Source organism: Manacus vitellinus, unplaced genomic scaffold (assembly GCF_001715985.3).
Source record: "Manacus vitellinus isolate BGI_N305 unplaced genomic scaffold, ASM171598v3 scaffold_2_pilon, whole genome shotgun sequence".
Taxonomy (NCBI): domain Eukaryota; kingdom Metazoa; phylum Chordata; class Aves; order Passeriformes; family Pipridae; genus Manacus; species Manacus vitellinus.
In genome coordinates this window covers 4,648,066-4,665,842 of record NW_021940208.1, presented here as the reverse complement: position 1 = coordinate 4,665,842, position 17,777 = coordinate 4,648,066, and the positions used below count along the sequence as shown (strand labels likewise).

The 17,777-nt window shown below is 37.2% G+C and overlaps 1 protein-coding gene across 4 annotated transcripts in view; it reads left to right on the top strand.

The window, feature by feature from the left end:
* GRM5 (glutamate metabotropic receptor 5) overlaps positions 1 to 17,777 on the top strand; it is a 238,295-nt gene that overhangs the window by 167,142 nt on the left and 53,376 nt on the right. For all 4 annotated transcript variants that reach the window (XM_008928326.3, XM_018071431.2, XM_018071433.2 and 1 more), the window contains one exon: positions 5,574 to 5,809. In XM_008928326.3, coding sequence (XP_008926574.1) covers positions 5,574 to 5,809 — 236 coding nt within the window. The remainder of the gene's footprint in view (positions 1 to 5,573; positions 5,810 to 17,777) is intronic.

Genomic DNA, 17,777 nt, shown 5'->3' with positions numbered 1-17,777 from the left:
AAATAAGTAAGATAAAATAGGAGAAGCTGGGGAAGCTGTGGGGGGTATTATTTCAATTCTTAACATATTTTCTCTAATCTGATGGGTTTCATAGAATCATCATTCCAAGAAATATATCAAATCTCAACACAAGCTAATGCATATGCAGGGCAGAATGGATGTCAAGAAGTCCCTGTTCTCCCTTCACCAAAGCAGGGACATTTATATCAGATAGATGCTTTCCTATCTAATTCTCTGACACCCTTAAAAGTCTCTAAGCTATTCCTTATTGCAAGGAAACTTTCCTTGAGTCTAACATGAGTCTTTTTCTTTTCAGTTTAAGCCCGGAGTGCTTACCTTAACACCAAAAACAAATTATGAACCTTTTGCTGCCAGTTTTTAAGTACTTGAAGACAGATATCACATCTCTCCCCTGCTATTCTGTTTGGTTCTTTAGGCTATAAATCTTCAGCTAATTCAATCAAGCCTCTTTTCTAGATCATCTTCACTCTTTTTGGTTGACTGTTTGTCACTAACGAGTAGCCTTTCCTTTTGTGAAATTTGATGCTAAAAGCTCTCCTGGATTTGTCTCATCTGCCCCTATTTTTCCATTCAGATGTTTAAAAGTAATTGTATATATAGTAATTATCTAAGAGATTGAATTATTTTATTGTGTTTATACTTATTCAATAATAAATTTTGTAAATATTGGTGCCTCTGTACTATGATATACAACCATGTTGTGATTTACTGCAAGTAAACTAAACAGATCTTTAACAAGGAGCAGACCACTTCCCCTCTGTTTGCTGGAGGATATTTTTAAACTAAAATCTCCATCACCCTGGTATATCCTTAAAAAAGCGGTAGCTGGAGCAATATACATTTGCAAAGAAATCTGATAATATGTAAAAAACATCATGATAATGGCCCTGCTATTTCAGGTTCATCTCTTACTTGTATTGCAACAGTAAAAGCAACTTTTACCTTTTTCTTCCTTCTGTGATTATTTTCTTTGGTGTACAATAAGTTATTTAAATTGTATTTTTTATTTTTTTCTTTTTTCTTTTTTTTTTTTTTTAGAAACAGCATTAATCTTTATATATATTTTATTTTATACAGTATGGTTATTTTCCTGTATCACACCACCAGTCTCTAAGGAAAATGCACTAGACATTAGCCTGATGGGCAAGAATATAAACAAGGAAATATTGGATATGGGGGAAACATTTCATGATCCTGAAAACAATTCCTCATTGTGTTTAATGCTAGTGTAATACTAAGAGCAGTCAGACCTGAACATGCCATAGTCCTCTTACCTTGTTGACAACTTTCTAGCCTGGCAAGCTGATGAATGAGATCTCTGAAGTTCTGTGTATACCTGACAAATGTCTCGGCAAGGGGCCTTTACTTTTGGCGCTGCAGCTGTGCAACTGCTTCTTTCTTTCGCAGCATGGTTTCTTCATGTGCAACTCAAGTCCTTTAAGATGTCACTTTAAGGACATCTTAGGCCCTGTGCTCTTCAACATGTTCCTAAATGACCTGGATACAGGACTGGAAGGGATATTAAGCAAGTTTGTAGATGACAAAAAACTGGGAGGAGCTGTTGACTCCCTCTAAGGCAGGGAGTCCCTGCAGAGACCTCGACAAATTAGGACACTGGGCAATAACCAAACATATGAAGTTCAGTAGGGGAAAGTGCTGGATTCTACATCTGAGATGCAACCTTTGGTGTATGTACAGACTGGGAAATGAGGTGCTGGAAAGCAGTTCTGGTCGATGGCAAGTTAAATATCAGTCAGCAGTGCCCTGGCAGCCAGGAGGGCCAACCATGTCCTGGGGGCATCAGGCAAAGCATCGCCAGTCGGTCGAGGGAGGGGATTGTCCCGGTCTGCTCTGCACTGGTGCAGCCTCACCTTGAATATTGTGTGGAGTTTTGGGCACCACAGTATAGGAAAGATATTAAGCTATTAAAGAGCATCCCAAGAAGGCTAACGAAGATGATGAAGGACCTTGAGGGGAAGCCATGTGAGGAGTGGCTGAGGTCTCTTGGTCTGCTCATCCTGGAGGAGACTGAGGGGAGACCTCGTTGCAGTCTACAACATCCTTGTGAAGGAAGACGAGGGGCAGGCACTGATCTCTCCTCTGTGGTGACCAGTCACAGGACCCAAGAGAACAGCCTGAATTTGTGTCAGAGGACATTTAAGTTGGATATTAGAAAATGGTTCTTCACAGAGAAGTGGTTGGGCACTGGAACAGGCTCCCCGGGGAAGTGATCACAACACCAAGACTGACAGAGTTCAAGAAGCATTTGGATGATACTGTCAGGCACGTGTTGGGACTCTTGAGGATGGTCCTGTGCAGGGCCAGGAGCTGGACTCAATGATCTTTGTGGGTCCCTTCCAACTCAGCATATTCTCTGATTCTGTGACACCTTCCCATTGGCTAAGAAGCAACACCTTCTATTTCTAATGATCATATTTACCTAGATCAGAATAAAATTAGAAACACAATACCCATGTATGGGAGAAAACCTGAACTTGTGTAGTTATCTGTTAAGGATATTCATGCCCTGTTTAATCTGTTTGGACTCTTTCAAGATTCTGTTTGGACTCTTTCAAGATTCTTACTGGAATACTGTTCCCTTGGACTTGCTTTACTACTTGTGAGGAAGCTATTCTTAACCTCTTGCTCATCTAAAAATCCTGTACATCTCACTGCTAACATAAAGAACCATTTCTCTCACTAGCACACAGTCCTGCACTGCAGTAGTGCACATTGACACTTCAGTAGGTAAAAGTGGAGATTAAACTGTGCTTCATTCAGATTTCTTTGTCACAGCCAATTTCTGCTGCCAGAGCATCTTTCTTCAGTTGAGCAAGTAGATTTTAGTGGTAGTGAATACCATTTTGAACCTTTCATAGTGCAACAACCAGTGGAGTACAAGGTTATCACCAGCTACTACAGTAAAATTAAGCCATTAGGAGTAGAAATAAGGTCTAAGGAGTGACAGGTAGGACTATGAAAGTAAGCAGGTATTTCCCTCTCTGTCACCTTCTCCCTCCTCTTCACACCCCTCAATGACTTCAGAGAATGTCACAGGTCTACTCTTCCAAATATATTTATGTCATCCTGTCATCAACATCCTGTAAGTGCTGTTACTGTACTGTGGGTGTAGAATTTAAATATCACACACAGTATTGGTGCTTTTCTATATTCATTCTAGCCTGTGTACCTACTCCACTTTCACCAACCTTTAGGTAGTAGTTTAGCATTTGCATTTCCCCACTGTCCATCTGAGGCTTTGTTATCTCTACGTTGTTGTCTCTACAATACAGATATTGAGTACGTTTTATATAATATGCCTTTTGCCCAAGAAGCTAAGCTGAAATACTTATTTGAATGAGAAGCAGCTCTGTTGAATTAAGAAGCTCTCCAGCAATAAAGTTGAGAAGAAGGGTTATGTAAGATGAAGTTGTCATTTTCATCTTTTTTAATAATTTAAAGTTATAAAATGGTATCTTCTTAGAGAAGATAACTATTCATAAAGTAATACTATAAATTTTATAGCACCCAGCTTGATTAGATCTACAAAACTGTTCCTTTGAAAAGGATAAAGAAATTAACTACAAGAGAACAGGGTTTTTTTTCTAAGTTTCTTATGAGACAACTCCTAAATCTGGGATACTGAAATTCTACCCAGTTTAAAAAAAAAAATTAAAAATCCCACACTACAGAAAACCTATCACTTACTGCATTCAAGAACTTGTCAGGTTTTACGAGGGTGGATAAAACCGTTTAAAAACTTGATGAAGATTAAGATGAGTGTTTTAAAGAAAAGGTTAAATCACTCATAAATTTCAAACACCTTCTCTGGCTTTTATCACAAAAGAGCCCATAAGTGGGTCTGTCCAATAAATAGTCCTGGTGGAAGGTGGGGTGCATTTGCCTGACTGAGTCTCTTGAGTGTGATTGGGAACACTGACACTCGTGTTCATCTCTAAGCTTGAAGTTAAATTTTCCAAGGGCTGTATTTGAGCTGAACAGCAATGCTCATCTTTCTCCTTTTATGAATGTATATATTTTACTTTTCTGTGTGGAGTAAATCAATGCATTTGAAATCTGAAGCATGTTTGATAGTTCCTTCATTTTCAATCCAGACACTGGATATTATTTTCCCCCTTGGTGAAGCTGCTATTTACTGACATTGCAGCTGTGCTAAGAAGACAAAGTCAAGAGTCCAGGCTTCAACAAAATAGTGTCTGTGCAGGAGTCACTCTCTGAGGTCTTAATTTTTGCACTGTGTGAGGACAGCTGAGTGCAGAACACAGGGAATATGCTGGGGACCAAGTGACTGCTGCAGGATTCCTGCCTGCTCTGCAGTACAGAAGAAAATTTTAAAACAGGCAGCAAATGATCAAAATAGAACAACAGATCCACACAGATAAAGGTCACCTACATCACTTACAGTATGACTAACTTAAAATAGGACTAGCTTTAAACAAACAATGAAGTTTAAAATAAGACAAGTTAAGCTTATTTTTCAACCTTTAGTTATTCAACTTTTAGGATTTAAGAGTAGTCTCTATAGTCATTAACATCAGAGAATTTTTAGAGGCCAATCTGAGATTTTTCTACAAGTCTTTACCTGCAATACTTGGAGCTTTTGAAAAATTTAAATATCATGTTCATGATAAAACAGCAGAAATCTACAATGCTCTTTTTTTTTTATGGAGTTGAGTGAAACTTCATAAAAGTCACTACTTCCAAGAAAATCCATTATGAAACTGGAGAGAGGGGAATTACCCTGAGAATTTTGTGACATTTTTTTCAATTAGGTTTTCAGTCACTTCTGTCTTCTAGTGGTCAGAGTATTGCAAACTGAAAGGTTAACAGAAGGGGATTAAAATTCTGTGTGCAGTACAGTATCATACAACTCCATAATGCTCCAGCTCAAGCAACCAAGAAACAGGAGCAACACCTGGATCTGCATGATGCTCTGCCCAGCTTCATTACTCACGTCTACAAGGAGGATTTAGAGCTTCAGATGTAATAAATGCTGTCCCTGAGCCCTGTGCAAGTGCTTCTGCTTGAGCAGGTCAGCCTATTCAAAATTTGCTTCTGGCTCTTTGTGCCATGCTCCATCATGCAGTATGGACATGGTCTGCAACACAGTCCTGTGCTTTGCACAGTAACAGATCATCTCCTTTCAGGTTAGAGTAGTATCAACCCAGTGTCAGAGAAACACTGAATCCAAGGTTTTCTCCCCAAAGCTCAGTGAGGTTTAGCATGATCCAGAGAAGCACTTATACACATCAGATTTCAGGATCTGTGGTTTTTAATGCTTTTTCAATTACCTGAAGTGGAGGATGTGGAATACACAATTTAAGTAGAAGGTGACAATGTCAAACAAATGTAAGAAAAGCACTAAATTCTTCTACTAGAAGAATTACAAGTGCTTTACTATACTCCACTCAGAACCACAGCTGTGGGTGTGTGCTCTTAGGCTCTGAATTTCAATGTTGAGGAAGCTCTTTTATTATTCCTTTGAATAGGAATATTCCTTAATGCTATGTCTTTTTCCTTTACCCCTGCAGTGATGGCTGGGCAGACAGGTATGATGTGACAGAAGGGTACCAGAATGAAGCAGTTGGTGGGATAACGATCAAACTCCAGTCTCCAGACGTGAAATGGTTTGATGATTACTACCTACAGCTTCGGCCAGAAACCAACCATAGAAATCCATGGTTTCAGGAATTTTGGCAGCACAGGTTCCAGTGCCGGTTGGAAGGGTTTCCTCAAGAGAACCCTAAATATAACAAGACTTGCACAAGTAAGTGAATTTATTACCTCTGTTGTATAAAATAATCTGACTGAAGGTCCTCTGTAAATAGCTCATGTTGGACTGATGCAGCCTTGTTTGGTGAAATAGTGAGTGGGGTTGGAAGGAAGTAAGCTTTAATTGCAATACTTGCTCTTTTCAAATTATGAGAAGCACAAATTTAAAAGCATTCAGGTTTCTAAAGAAACAAAGGAATGGTGCCTCAGTACCTAACTGCTCTTTATATTTTAAAAACTTGATGCTACTCCATCTCCATAGGCATGTAAACACTTTCAAAAATAGCATAATACAAAATTGAATGTATCTTTTCTGAAACAGAGTTAATCATATTGCTTTGGCTCACAGGAACAATGAATGAGCTAATATACTAATATACTAATATATACTAATATATACTAATATACTATCTGAAGTCCATGTGGTATTTGTGAACTTCAGATGGAAGACTAGGCAATTTTAAAGATTTCATTAGGTTTTCTTTCAGCCATGGGTCATTTCAGGAAATGCCATTTTGAGCTGATATTTTTCATTAAATTGTACTAATTTTAGCAAAAATTGCCACAACATTTTGTCACTTCTACACTGCAGAGCAAAACTCTTTTTTTTCCCCATATAGATGTGGCACATTTTTCTGAGTTTTTCTTGTTTGGTTTTCTTTATGACTTCTGTTAATTGCTCTTTATTTTGTGAGGTGCCAAGCAATACGAAGGTTATTCCTTAAAGCGGGATTCATCAGCCAGTGTGCAATAAGCCAATCTCAAACACAGAGCCCAGATATTTATTTCATATTTGCACAAAGATGGGTGCTAGGTGGTAAATCCACAAAGCTATCATGCTCATTCTCAAAACTTTACTACATGTATGCTTTAGAAAACAAAGTACTACATTTACTTTTACTACAAGTATGCTTTAGAAAACAAAGAAATCATGATTCGTTGGTCACAATTTACCTAGTTCTCTTATCTAATTAGTATTTTACCTTGTATTGGTTGAATGATTCTCCCACTTCTCATGATAATTAGCCTGCATGCTCAGTCTTGGTGGTCAGTGGTCTCAAACTTCCCCTGCTGAAATGATCTTTTATCCAGTTGTCTTGGTGTGCAAGATGCAGACTGAGATCTGGGTGGCGGGAGACCAAGGCAAGAGGCCCTGAACTGGCACCAACCCCTTGCATTACAAAGGGCATGGGGACCTATGGCTGCCAGCCACGTAACAAGAGACACAGCAGGAACCAGGGACTCAGCAAGAAGACTCCAGACTATCTCAAAGGGGTCCTTTGTTCAGGGTCCTTTCTTTGAGCCTAGGAGGCCAGTTTCACTGATAAGGCAAGACCCTGTTTCACAAACCCCTTCTTATTCTCTGTAGCTCTCTGGGTAATTTTTAAACTATTTCTGACCCTTGAGATATCACTAAGACAATGGGTATCCTGACAGAGTTGGGGCATAAGGCGGTGCTGCGCTGGACATTAGTGCAACAACAACTCTAATCTCCAAGGGGTCCTCCCTCTTAAAAATGTCAATATCTTCCACACATCAGTGAGAGCAAAAAAATGCCTTTAAGGATCAAAGTCTTGGATTTACGCAACACAAACCCCAATGAAAGTCCCACTTAATGTTCTTAAGTCTTTCTTTTAACTTGGACAAGGTCGCAGAGGAAGTTTGAGATGTAAACCTAGTCTAGGAATCCCAAAATCTCAGTGTACACCTTCAACATTCAACTGACTTTTCTCCAATACTTTTGTTGTTCTACCCTTCCAACACAGTCTGACACAGGTTTCATTTGCATTATTGACAGGTACTGCATATCGAGCAGCAAACTTCATTGCTTTCCCCACAATAATGTAGATCTCTTTCCTGAGGTGTCAGTGCAGTGGGCATGGCTGGATGCGGGCTAATAAAGACTTGGTTTTTATCACTGTGCTGTGTAAGCAACAACATTTCAATTTGACTTTTCTGGGTTTCTTTTTTTACTTACTTTTTACCAACACTACAAGAATCTAATTTATGTTTCATATGAAAGATCAGAAACTGTGAAATGTAAGTACCTTCAGTGTCTTTTATAGTGCCTAAAATACAATTCACCACCACAAAAAAATTATTGTGGGAGTGCAGGGAGATGTTGTTAATACATTAAGTCACCCAGTTGTGGATATAAGACAACTTAATCATAAAGCTTGAATAGCTCAGCGTTAACAGCACTCATGGTTGGAAGGTTTCCCACACAGAGCCACAGTTCAAACAACTTCCTAAAGCCTGAGAATGACAAAACACAAAGAAATGTACAAGAATACAAATCTTCTGATTTGCAAATCATTAATAGAGAAAAGGACCATTTTCCCAAATAGATTGTTCTAATTACTTTTTCTTCAGTTTTATTGTAATAATCATTGCCAGACCATGATGGCTAAAATAATGAAAACCAGATAATAATACCTTCAATTCTTTCTTGTTGCTGTAGGACAAAAAATGGTAATTCAGTTATGGAGTTCCCTGTGGAGTTCCCCAGGTTAACAACATTATACTCAGCAATCAGTTAAAACTGCCCATTTACTCAAGGTTTTCACACAGGAAGTTTTTAGTCATCATGTTATTTGGTTTTATAGGTTTGATTTTTGTCTAAACCATCTGTCAAAATTCATGTGAAGGAAATTCAATGTTCGGCATGAAAGATGACATGTAGATTTACTTAATGACTTTTTTTCTGTGTCTTAAGTGCTAGGACACTTATCCTGTTTTTCTCATAATAGCTGCAAAACTAGGCAAGGATGTATGACAAAAGTGAAAAAACATTGAAGTTAGACAACTTTGCAGATTTATCATCAAGAAAGACACAAATATATTCACTGAGAATTGCAGGAGTGAAAGATTGCAATGCTGAGAGTTTAAGCTCAGAATTAACATGGATTTTTGAGACTGTTACAGTAGTTTTTGTTTCTACCTCATTTCCTATCTTCCATACGAATTTGGAAGCCATGTCTTCATATACATTCTTGTATTTATATTTGGTTTTTTTAAGCACTCAAAGTTTTGAGTCCTAAATTCTGTCACTGCAGACTTCACAGTCTGATGACACTTGCACTCAATGGCCACTACCATTCCACAGACTGTCCTGACAGTTTCTGCATGGTGATGAATATGCTGGTTCTGCTTCAGATTTCACCTGATAAGAAAACAGGACTGTATCCTTAAATTTATCTAACTGAATGCGTGTTCTTCTCCACAAACTGCATTTAAAAAAAAAAAAAAAAAGAAACAATCTACATAAAAAAATCAAGCTAAAGGTGTTTCTCAGAATTTCAGTTAAAGAGATTAATTTTTTTGATCGATGATGGAGAGAAATCAAAACCCATTTTTTGCACCAAAAGTCAAACAATTCTTTACTTCTTGGCATAATGATAAAAAGCTGATTGATGCTAATAGATCAGGTCATTCTTAAAAAAAGGTGTCTATATTAAAAGCAATAACAATTATGCTAGTGGGAAAAAAAATGAATTATTCTCTTTAATCTGGTTGTGTTATCATGAAAACATAAAGAATAGTTAACAGTAAAAACAACTCATTTAAATAGCAAGAAGATAAGCACAGGAAGATATGGCTGAAATCTGAGTAATAACTGGCTTCTCCTATGCACCAACTATGGATTTAGTTGTTTAAATCTCTTTTTTTGCTTTGATGATGCCTGCCTAGTAGAATATTAGGCTAAGTTTATCTCTTTGATAAAAAATACATGAAGTCATAAACCAATGAAACCATCTCCACTAACTTGTGAGGTTTTTTTAACTTTTTAATATAAGCTATTCATAGACAGTTCCAGGCAGGTATTATTATGAAAAGACATGATTTGGTAAGATATGTAAAATAAAATTATGAAATCAGTTAAACAAAGAGAATCCAAAAAAATCCAAAATAATTTTTATCTCCATTCATTTCTATCAAACACTAAAAAGTTTCCATCCCTTCACATACACTTATTCACATTGAGATGAAAATTTCAACTCCGAGCTCACTTTTCATTTGCAGATTTGAGCACACTTGCTTAATCCAAATGGGTGTCACTGCTGTTGTTAAGTACATTGATTTTCTTCCCAGCTGGAGCACGACAGAAAGTGAGAAGTTTACAGACTTATCTGACCTGATTTTCAGTGTGATCAGTTCCATGTCACAGGAGAGCTGCTGCAAGCCACCTCTGAACAACAAGAGTCAGAACAAAGAATGTAAAATACGTGTTTAAAAGGAAACATATAGTGGCCTCCAGAGACTAGGTATTTTACAAGACTTCAATTTGTCTTCACCTCTGGCACCAGTCAGATTTTTTTTTATTATCTAATATCCTAATTCAGTAAAGTTTGTAAATAGGGGTGCCAGCTGATCTAGATGAGTAACTCCACTCAATGACCATCTTCAAAGTGCAAAAGGTTAATCCAACCCTTTAGTATTGATTACCTTTAGAGCTTTGAAAACTAGATATTTATGTGCTTGCTTTCTTTAAGACAAGCATTCCACTGGAAATCAAATGCCTAGTACTTTTTCATCCTAGTGGAGGTGTTTTACAAATGTCTTAGAGCAGAAACAATACCCAACATAAGCAAAGTATGCGGTGAAGATCTGGCTCAATGGACATTAGTGGAAAAAGTGGAGTCTTCAAAGTCACCAGGAGAAGCAGCATATTTATTACATTTAGCAGTCTGCTAAATTGTTTATATTGCCTCCACTGCTAAGTGACATAATTTTTCCCATGCTGTGTAAAAGCCGGAGGCATGGATGGAACAGCATTTTTTATGATGATATTCAAACACAGAGCAATACCAGAACACGCATCCCAAATATCTGTGATCCAAGTGTAAGACAACAAAGAGTAAATAAGTAGAGGCTGATGCTGCTGAAGCAGTTCAGTACCTTATTTTGACTGGCAGAGGTTACAGACTTCAGAAAAAAATAGCAGTTTCATATAAAGGAAAAATAGAAACAAGAATCTGGAGGGAGGTCACTTGTGCAGGTATTTACAGCAGGTTCCTGACATTAAATACTGTGGTTTGAAACAGGGAGGCAGAAAACAAATGAATATTATGGAGGCTGGGTCATCACAAAGATAGCCACAGACAGAACACAGAGGGCACTGAAAGTCAAGAAAGCAACTTATGTCTGATATGATTGGAAGCAAGAAGCCATTGACAGGGCTTGAAAGGAATCATCATAGTGATGAACAGGGAAAAGGAGATTTGCAGCAGCATTCTGAAGGGGTCTGGCAGGATGCAGAAATCACAAATTCCATTCATGATTTAACCATGTGGTTTCTCTGAGATAAAAGTACTTTTTCTGAGAGTGCAAAAATTGACATAGAAGGAGAATGACCAATATATTCTAAGCAATTCAGATGAGGGTTAAGAATTAATTAGCTTATTTACAGAAAGGGAGATTAGAGAAATTTGGGATACATATGAGAAAAGTTTTAGAGCTTAAGGTACATAAAATAAAAATGAAAAAAAATCTACCTGTTTGCTAAACCTCATCCGGCGCCAGATACTTTTAATGAGGTCAAAAGGTCACACAGAAAGTCCCACAGTTTCAACTGAACAGAAATTTGGTTTAATAAATGACCCTTTTGGGTTTCCAGATAGAACTAAGGAATAAAACATGCTGTCTAATTTTGCACTGCAACATGCTTATAATTTATTGCTTAAATGTAAGCTCAAATGCCAAAATTGGTTTAATCAGAACTCAGCCAACAAAACATAAGTGCTGTCAGAACGGAAGGGTATTTTCTGTGTTTCGAGGAATGTGTCATATTTAAACGTCATATTCCCCAGACTTAACATTCCTACACGATTATTTATAGATTGCAAATTAAAACAAACCAAAACAAGTTAAAATTAATTTCCGTCTTTTAAACAGTGAATTAAAAAGCATTTTAATTCTCCTGAATAAATCCTGTGTGCCATTCAGTTTGATATCCATGCTTGAGAAAATGGTGTGGAGAAATAGGTGTCTATTTTTCATTCTCCTAGGATTTACTTAAGCTGTTACTCTTTTTGCTGATTTTGTCAAACTTTTCAACAGAAGCCAGACTTCCACTGTTTTATAGGCAACCAAAGGTGAAGGTCAGCCTCTAGTTAAATTTGTGGGAGCTCTGAGCATGCCTCGGTCAGGTAGGCTTAAATAGATGTAAAACACCAAAGTCAACTAAACACTCAGAAAAAAACTTTTGAAAGTCCTCCCTGCATTTTAGAACACTGAATTTGGTCTCAGTCATTCTCAACATTTTGGTGCTAATCAACATACAAAGTGTAACAGTGCTGGCATTAGCTTTCAGTTGCAAAGTGTGAAAGTCAGAACTAGTCAAAAGCATTGGGCAACTGGATTGCATTCAAAGATATTTGAAAAATGTTCCATAGCAGTATATTGATTCAATGACACACACTTTGAAATAAAAGCATTGAAATTAGTAATATTTTTTTCCTTATTTCAGTATAACTGAAGTGTTTTGCTTGAAGTTTTTAATTTACCTTCACATTGTTTCAGTGTTATGCTATGCATTTTGCCTCAGCATCAAAATGACATTTCCCAGCGTTGCCAACTATCTCTTTTTTCCCCTCAGAATTTCCTTTTCAGAAAAGATAAAATCCAATCTTGAGGTTTTGTGTTCCTTTTGAATGGAAAGGGACATTTAAACTACATGAAATTTCCCACAGAGCCAAAAATATCTCTTCAGCCCAAGAGCCTGTAATAAATTAAATTAGGAAAACAAATAAATAAATAAATAAAGCATTGCATTTGATTTTTAGCAGAAAATTGCATCTGGAACCTTACGAATAACACAGAACTGGAAGTTACTTTGTTGTTTCACATTGCTTTAATAGAAAGCTCTCATGAAAGATTTTGAAAAAGGTTCCAAAATAAGTCTTTTACTGTATCTTTAAACAGTGATAAGTAGATATGAACATTATGCTTTACCTTGGTTCATATGGGCAACCTGTCCTGTATTTTATAAGATTGCATGCATTTGTTCAGTAGAGACATACATGTTTCTGAGATGACTGACTTGGTGGCATGCCATCCAGAGCACACAGATACCAAAGAGTACCACTGGGACAGCACTGACCCACTGACAGACCTAAGATGTCATACTGTATCCTGCAGCAGACCTACACTACCATGTCTTTGTGGCAAGATTAGCCTGTTCTGATTTTTCCTAAGATAGTCACTAAGGCAAAAGAAAAAAAAAATAGGAAAACACATTGTCTGGTGGACTTGAACTTCAAATACTGTGAGCAGAATGTGAATATGGGTTATATTTGCTAGCAAAACTAGAACTCATTTCTGTCAGCCTCTTGTCTCTCAAAACAAATTAGCACAAAGAATCACTGAAGTTTTTAATTACATATATATGTGGAAACTGTATAGAAACTAAGTTGTGATATAATCATGGGGAAACATTATGAAATAGCTGGAGACTGTAGGCTATACCTATTGTTTTCATCATAGTGCCTCTTGGGATTTTGTCATAAACAACCTTTTGATCACTGAGAAATTTTAAAATAATAATAAAACCCACTACCAATGTCCCTTCATTTTGATGTAAATTCATTGTAGAGCAAACAAAGTGCTCTGCACTTCAAAAAAAAAATGTTCTCCCACATTGTGGCTCTCATTTTGTTCTGTTTCTCCTCAGAGAATGCAATAAGGGGGTAGGGGGACTGCCTGGAATGTAAAGTATTTTCACTCTTTTACCCTTTTCCCATTCTTTAAAATGCAAAGTTTTCTCATCTTTGGAAAAGTTAGAAAGCAGAAAAAGCATATGCAACCACAGTAATTTTGCAGTCTTTCACATCCTTGCTTGATGAGGCTTTGCAACATCACCAGCTGGCAAGTAGAAAAAATTTCATCTTATCTTCCTTCAGGGTAAAAATAGGGAAAAAAAAGAGGAATGACAAGTCTTGCATCAAAAAATTCGTAAAATAATGTAATTTATTGAAGAATGCTTATTTGCATGCTAAGAACTGGAAACAATAGATAAATTTCAGAATTTCCTGCAAGAGGTAATTTTTGCTTTTCCATATTCGATGAATCAGAGTCAGTCTTGGAGAGTATTTTATTAGTCCCACTGGTAGCTGGGGCCAGGAGTGCTGGAGCAGCTCTGGAGAATGGAAGCAGTCCTGAGCTGGCTCACTCTGCACAGAAGCTATCAGTATCCCTAAGTGCTTTCTTGAATCACTGCCCATAAGTACACTAATTATTTCTAGATAGATCCAAGAAATGAACTGATGTTAGTTGGAATAATTTCCTTGGTGAAAGAACATATTTCTTTTTCATCATCTGTATATTTGTGTTTTGGAGACATGACAACAGAAAAAAACAAATTTGGATGAGGAGTTTAGTGCTGGGCCATTTTCACACAGTTAATCATACAGTAGAATCACAGAATAGAATGGTTTTCATTGGAAGGAACCTTAAAGATCATGTAGTTCCTGTCCCCCTACCATGGGCAAGGACACTTTCCACTAGACCAGGCTCAAAGCCCCATCCAACCTGGCCTTGAACACTTCCAGGGATGAGGCCTCCACAACTTCTCTGGGCAACCTGTGATGACATCTCAACACCCTCACAGTAAAGAATTTTTTCCCAATATCTAATCTAAACCTGCCCTTTTTCAGTCTAAAGATGTTCTCCTTTGTTCTATCACTACATACCCTTGTGAAAAGTCCCTCACCGGCTCTCCTGTAGCCCCCTTTAGCTACTGGAAGGCTGCTCTAATCATCAAAGTTGGCTTCAGATCCATCCCTGCCCAGCTCCCCATAAGAATGCCCAGGTTCAAGCCAACAGGTTGTGTCAGCTCAGGCTCCACACAGCTGAGCTTGCCTTCACATGGCCCCAAGCCTTGTTCCATGAGATGTTGCTGAGCAGCACGGTATGTTCCCGCCTGCACAGCCCACATTTATCCACTGCTGGAATTCTACTGAAGTCTCTTAAAGTGAGTCACTCCCAGAAGAGTGGGCAGAAACTGTGTATGTTTCAATGCTCTGAGTTCATAACATTCTCAGACTGTTCTTAACCTTTGGTATAGTCACAGTCATATAATAAATTTGGGAACATACAGACAAATCCAGACATACACAATATATATTTAATCAGGAAAAAGCACAGATATTATTCATCTGCTCCAGTGGCAGCGTATTCCTAAGCTGATATTTAATACATTTAATCATATTGTAAATGCTCACCTGAATCCTGTATATATTCCTAAATGCCCTATAGAATAAATATTTACATACTTAAATTTCCCATGAAACCCATGAAAATTTTGCTTTAATTTCAGAGACAGCGTGATAGGACCTCAAACCTCCAGCCAATAACAAGCAGATTGCATTATGCAGAGGAAAAACAGGGAGGTAGTGAGAAGTAGTCATCTTCCTGAGGAATATTTGGTCTAAAGAAAGGTGGCAGATAAAAGGTAGTAAAAAGGAAGTATTGTGAGATGGGAAAATGAAGGACAGATGGGTTATCTGATTTGCCAAGAAAGGGACAGGATATGTCTGTGTAATATTTTGTAGACATAAATGGCTATATGGCTTCAAATCTGGAACTGCTTCATGGTCTCACAGCTTGAAAAATAATGGAATAAGCCCTTATTTACTTACCAAAATTTCTTGGACAAGAAAGATAAAGGAATAAACTTAACACATTCTCTAGCCACTCATTTTTCAGAGAATTCCACAATGTTTGATCATTTATATTTCCAAGTACTGTCCCACTTTCCTCATTCAGTAAGATGTGATTCACCATGCATTCTTCCATTGCCTTGTGCATCTTAATTTCAGGAGGCAGAATTTTTTATTTCTGCAGTAATTATCATGATACAGTGTTAATATTTATTGGCTCTGAGGTATTGCAGTGCATATTATTATCTATAATCATTTGGACAGAAACACCAACCTCAACACAGATTCATGAATAGGTTGATATATTCTTAGTAATGTTTGTCTGAAAATGAGCTACGTCCTGAAAAAATTGCTCATGCCTACCATAGGAAAGGTACTTGAGCCTGTCAAAATTGTAGTAAGAATCGAATGGAGACCTATGAAACGCAGGTTTGTACCTGTCCCATGGACCTTGTCACCTCTCTACCTCCAACTTTTGCTGTCTGCAGCATTCTGGGAGCAATGTTGAGTCTAGTTGCAAACTATGGGCCAAGAAAGATTCACAGCTTAGGGGAGTTTTACTCTGAACTGGTTGTAGCATGGTCCCAAGTTTTGAACACCCGCTTGCAGCTGTGGTGCATTAGGTGCTTTCCTAGGGCACTTTATCTGTGCTTTCCTGGGGCACTTCATCTATGTCTGGGGCACACACAGTTTAGTGTCTTTCAAAAGAAATCTGATATATTGCTCTGAAATGGTGACACTCAAACCAGCCCAAAGCACAGTGAGTGAGAATGAGTTGGAAATTTGTTTTTGAAAACCCATACCTGAACTGAACTAAAATAATAATGTAAACATGCCCTGCTTCTCCCTACACGCCAACATTAAATGGCATCACACTGGATTTTCCAGCTCACAGGAAAGTAAGTCTTTTTTCTGTCTTTCCTCACTGTTTTTTCTTGTATGAAAATGGAGAAAAACAGATCTTTTACAGATACATAGTTTGGTTTGTTTTTTGTTTTTTTTTACTCTAACAGAAAAGACTTCTACTATAGATATTGTAAGAACACATATAGGTTACAGTCTGTGGATATTTATTCTCTGCCCAGTCATTCTGTAGGAACTCCTCAAATTCTGTTAGATTATTTTGTTATTCTTGCTTAAGAATTTAATCTGTGAACTCAATTCCATTGAATGCTACTGAAGCCATCAACATTAAATTCATCCATCTCTCCATGTCATGAATGACTCTGTGTCAGGAAAGGTTCTTGGCTGAAGACAGAACTCATGGATGAGGTATAAGAATAAGAATTTGTGTTAGAGTTCCAGCGAGAACAATATGCACTAACTCTCAAGTAAGCAACGTGTTTAAGGCTAAGTCATACAGGTTGCAGAGATAGATTTAAAATATTTTCTTTTTTTTTTTTTTCACTGAGTGAGAGAACTACCTTTTAGTTTGTGTATTCAGTTTTCGCTTAAAACCACTTCTAGGATCACTGAAGTAAATAAGGGTTACTTAAGTGTTTCAAGTCTAACGTGTCAAAGCACTTTGTGAAATTGGTTGAAAATCACTTTCAACCTTGACTTTGGTGTTTTTTCTGGTGGTTTGTTTTGTTTTGTTTTGGGGTTTTTTTGTTTGTTTTTTGGTTTTTTTAATACTGGTATTTTTTAAGGCCATATTAAGGTATACTAAAGAGAAAAAAACTTATTTCGTCTCAGTTTTTGAGATGTTCCCTTACCTACAAAGTCTTGTGGTACCGTAAACTGACCTTGGCAGGTTGGATTTGCCCCTATATAGCCAAGTGTGACAATTAATATCTCAAGTGAATGTTTTAGCCAGCAGCAAAAGGTATATTAAAATTTTCACAAAGGCTAATTGCCTCACAACTCCATTGACAATTTCCAGCAGCTTCTAAGAAAAGCTAAGCATTACAAATCATCAGGTGAAATGAATGAGGCTCAATGTTTAAAGAAAATCAGAATAATAATTCTATAAAAATGAAGCACAAAGCCCAGAGGAGAGTGTTTCTGTAAGTATTAAGTTATTAGATTTTTAGGCAATCATATGCAATAAAGCAGCCGAAATATTGTTTTATGATAAATACTATTGCCAATGCAAATCTGATTCATTCTAATGACAACTATAATTAACTGCATGATGTGTGAGCTCTTAATTTTGAGTATGAATAATTGGTTAAACCGAGTTTTGTGTATTGCAGTGTAATACAGTTGTAAAATTTTCCACTTAATTTCAATTAATATGGGTTTTACATGTGCTCCACTGTTGCAGTTTTTATGCCTATTATTTTTAATTAGGAAACAGCAATA